The sequence below is a fragment of the Aplysia californica genome, unplaced genomic scaffold (assembly GCF_000002075.1).
Source record: "Aplysia californica isolate F4 #8 unplaced genomic scaffold, AplCal3.0 scaffold01056, whole genome shotgun sequence".
Classification (NCBI taxonomy): Eukaryota; Metazoa; Mollusca; class Gastropoda; order Aplysiida; family Aplysiidae; genus Aplysia; species Aplysia californica.
In genome coordinates, this window is record NW_004798326.1 from 23,418 (window position 1) to 27,386 (window position 3,969).

The 3,969-nt window shown below is 39.5% G+C and overlaps 1 protein-coding gene across 1 annotated transcript in view; it reads right to left on the minus strand.

Annotated features, from left to right (window-relative positions):
* Positions 1 to 1,160: 1,160 nt before the first annotated feature.
* Positions 1,161 to 3,969, minus strand: part of LOC106013613 (von Willebrand factor D and EGF domain-containing protein-like) — a gene marked incomplete in the record, with an annotated part of 18,365 nt that continues 15,556 nt past the window's right edge. Inside the window, 2 exon segments of the mRNA XM_035973195.1 lie at positions 1,161 to 1,391; positions 2,953 to 3,159. Coding sequence (XP_035829088.1) covers positions 1,161 to 1,391; positions 2,953 to 3,159 — 438 coding nt within the window.

Below are 3,969 nucleotides of genomic sequence, written 5' to 3' on the forward strand. Positions count from 1 at the left end.
TCGTCCTTATCTCCCCTTCTTCTTTTTTATGTTTGTTACTCTCTTGTAACAGCTCTAATCTTCTGGCGCTCATATGATCTTATGCAGTTGCGAGCGCCGTAAAACCTCTACTAAAACTAAACTAAAGAATCGGAACAGATGGGCGGCGGGAGAAGACCAGAATACTATATTTTTTGTTGTTAGAGAACTTGAGCAGAGAAATGAGGGACGAATAATGATCACCGATATCTATTTCAGATTTCTAACTTAAAGAAAAAGAAGCATACTACTAGTGTGTGCATACTAATTCGTTTTGTCTAGCTAAGATTATTGAACAAACGTCTGTGATGTAGCGGTTAGTCGGTTCTCCGTCGCGTGCAGAAGACTTGAGTTCGATGATTCCCACGTGGGGAGGTTTTTGACCTTTGTCTATCTGTGGGGCATTGTATCCCCCTCAACCCAGGTTGGCCCGGACAAGGTGGGGCGAAGAAACTCATCTCCTAAATGTGAGGCAGCGTGGTGGAATCAGGCTCTCGTCAAAATAATGAAATCGAAGAAAACAGCAGTTTTCTCCCTGCTTAGCAATTTTTATCAATTTTTGTTTGTTTGGCTCAACACGTTTTAGGTCCATTTACAAACACATTCCTTTGAGGATTTCACCGAAAACGTTGATTAAAGGCACAAACATATAAATTTACAGTTGCCATGGACTCTCCAGCTTTGGAATTTTCCAAGCGTTGGCGGCCATTTTCTCGCTAATTATACCTCTTAAACCAGGTGACCCTCACCTCCTTCAATCCAAAATATCTCCACTTCTATTGGAGAAAGATGGGTAATTTTTTCATTGAAAGCAAGACAAATTAACAAGCTTTGAGATGATACCAATAACTCTACTTGCCCAAAAATTGACGAGAGCCTGATTCCACCATGCTGCTTCAAAATTATCCAAAATTGTGTCGACTGGGACTTCAACAATCACAGCTACAGGGACATACAAGGTCACTGGTCCACTCTCGTCATAGCAAATAGTAAACCTATATATTGCGTAGCAATGTAAAACTATACAAAAGAATCGAGACAAATTGGAATTATATTATTGCAACAGCATTTTAAAGCATCTTGAAGTGGACCATTTAAAAGCACACAGCAACAGTTTCTGTTAACGCACATTCAGGCCTTCATCACAACACTACTCGCCTCCAGCTCTCGACAAAGCTCAAAGTCCTGAGTATCTCATTGGCGCCCCTCACTGGGCTGCCGGCGGGTGTCCGGAAATCGTTTTCTGGATCCTTGTCGTTGTTGCCACAGAGCCCAGCACCGGAGTTCTGGTCGAGGCCTGGCAGGAACAAGGTCAGGGACAGGCCGAAGTCGGCCACGTACACGCGCACTCTCCGACCGTTAGCAAAAATAATCTGATAAATAAAGACAGAGCGGAGGAAATGATCAATAATTACGAGAATTTGAATATTGCCCGAGTGGCGGCCGAAGCCTACTCTTTATCGATTTTGGACCACCAAGACATCTTTAACGTGCGCAACTTGCACACGAGAACTCCGAGATTTTTTGCCCTTATGCGATTAAGCTAGGTGTTGGATCCCATCTACCATAAGATCAGGGGTGTGGCAGTAAGAAGGAGCCAAGGAGTAATTATCCTATTTACATTTAAAAAAACATCTCACATCATCACTTGTCACCACCATCTTTATCTAAAATCATCGTTAATCTCAGACCCTTATCCTTGAATCTTTTTCTATAACAGTTACATTGTATAATAAATATGTACATAATACACTATTGGGCACTATCATACGCACCTTTATCTACCAATCAGACTGCGTCAATCTCATAGAAATGGGCAAAGGGAAAACAGAAGTGTAAAATGATATACTCCCTGTATTCAGTGGCTACATAGGGTTGGGGCGTTGATTTTTTTAATGGGCGAGGGTTGGAAGGGGTGTGGGGATCCTTTCCTTTTATGACTTCATGTGATACAAAAAAGATCATTGTGTCAATGACGCTTAAGAAAGTGTTAGAGTATATGTGATGCAGAATGGTGGAATCCGGCTCTCGTCAATTTTAGGGCAAGTAGAGTTATTGGTATCATCTTAAAGCTTGTTCACTTGTCTTTATTAAGATGGAAAAAAAATCATTTATCTGGAATAAAAGTCGAGATATTTGCGAATGAAGGAGATGGGGGTCACATATCTTCAGAGGTAAAATTAGTGAGAAATTGCCGCCAAAGATTAGTTATTTCCTTAGCTTAAGAGTCCGTGTTAACTGAAAATTTACATTTTCAGTGCCTTTAATCAACGTTTTTCAGAAAAATCCACACAGAAATGAGTTCTTTAATGGGTATGAAAGGTGTTGAGCCAAAAAACAAATTTTTATAAAAATTCACAAACCTGCGGAAAAATGCAAGTTTCTTCACTTTTATTATTTTGACGAGAGCCTGATTCCATCACGCTGCCTCACATATTTCTCCCACAGTATATTTTAATGCGGATGCAACCACACCAACATAGCAATACACAAAAACAATGACAGCCACAGCTGTGCAGCAAGACCACCAACTCCGACAGCAAAGGGGGCAAATTATAACAAGAGCATGCAACAATGCAGCAGCAGCAGCACCACCACCGATCATCCACCACCGACAACAAAGCAACAACATTTACAGCAACAATAACAAAAATAACAACGAAAACAAAACAACAACAAAAATTACAGTAACAATAACAAAAATATCAACAACAACATCAGCAATAACAACAGCAACAACAACAACAACAACAACAACAACAACAACAACAACAACAACAACAACAATAAGAACAACAACAACAATAAGAACAACAACAACATCTCCAACAACAACAAAAACAACGACAACAACAACATAGTTAACAACAACTTAGTTATGACAGCAACGTAAATTGACAAGAAATCCATCAAAAACGAAACTATTTCCCGTACCGACAGCATTCTATTCTGCTCTCTCTCGTATATTTTGACGTCATCGCTGACGTAGCCAAGCGGATACGTCACCTCCACTGTGCCTGTGGTCTGTCTTCCGTGACAGTTGTCCAACGCGATGACGTCACTCGCTGACCTGATGACCATTCCACACACGCAAAATCCGTCCGCCGTCGATCCTGCGCAAGACGAGATTCTGATGTGTACCTAGAGAGTGAGAAAGAGACAAGCTTTATGGGGAATTTATTTCACTTTGTTTGAGTAAATAGATGCAAAAAGACCCAACAATTGTGAGGCAGCGTGGTGGAATCAGGCTCTCGTCAATTTTTGGACATGTAGAGATATTGGTATCTTCCTAAAGCTTGTTCACTTGTCTTTATTCGGATGAAAAAAATATCCGTTTATCTTGAATACAAGTCGAGATATTTGCGAATGAACGAGATGGGGGTCACCTGTTTCAGAGGTAAAATTAGAGAGAAAATGGCTGTCAAAGATTAGTTATTTCCTTAGCTTAAGAGTCCATGGTAACTGAAAATTTACATTTTTTGTGCCTTTTATCAACGTTTTTAGAAAGATCCACACAGTAATAAGTTTTTTAATGGGCATGAAAGGTATTGAGGCAAAACAAAAAATTGATAAAATTAACAAACCTGCGGAAAATGCAAGTTTCTTCACTTTGATTATTTTGACGAGAGCCTGAATCCACCACGCTGCCTCACAATTGTATTTTGATGTTTGGAAAAATAAGAAAGCTAAACAGAAACAATAGAGGGAGAAAAACGAGGAGGATCTTTCTAAAGTTCTCTAAAGCCACAAGCCTTTATAAGGAAGTGAATAACAAGTACAAGAATGCTTATAAATGAGAAAACGGAAATAGAAAAAAAAGAATACTGCACTCAGAGGAAAAGACATGAGGACGAGGATTGTTTGTTTTTGTTTGTTTGTTTTTATTTGTTTGTTTTGTTTGTTTGTTTTGTTTTTGTGTTGTTGTTGTTCTTTTTCTGTTTCGTTGTTGTT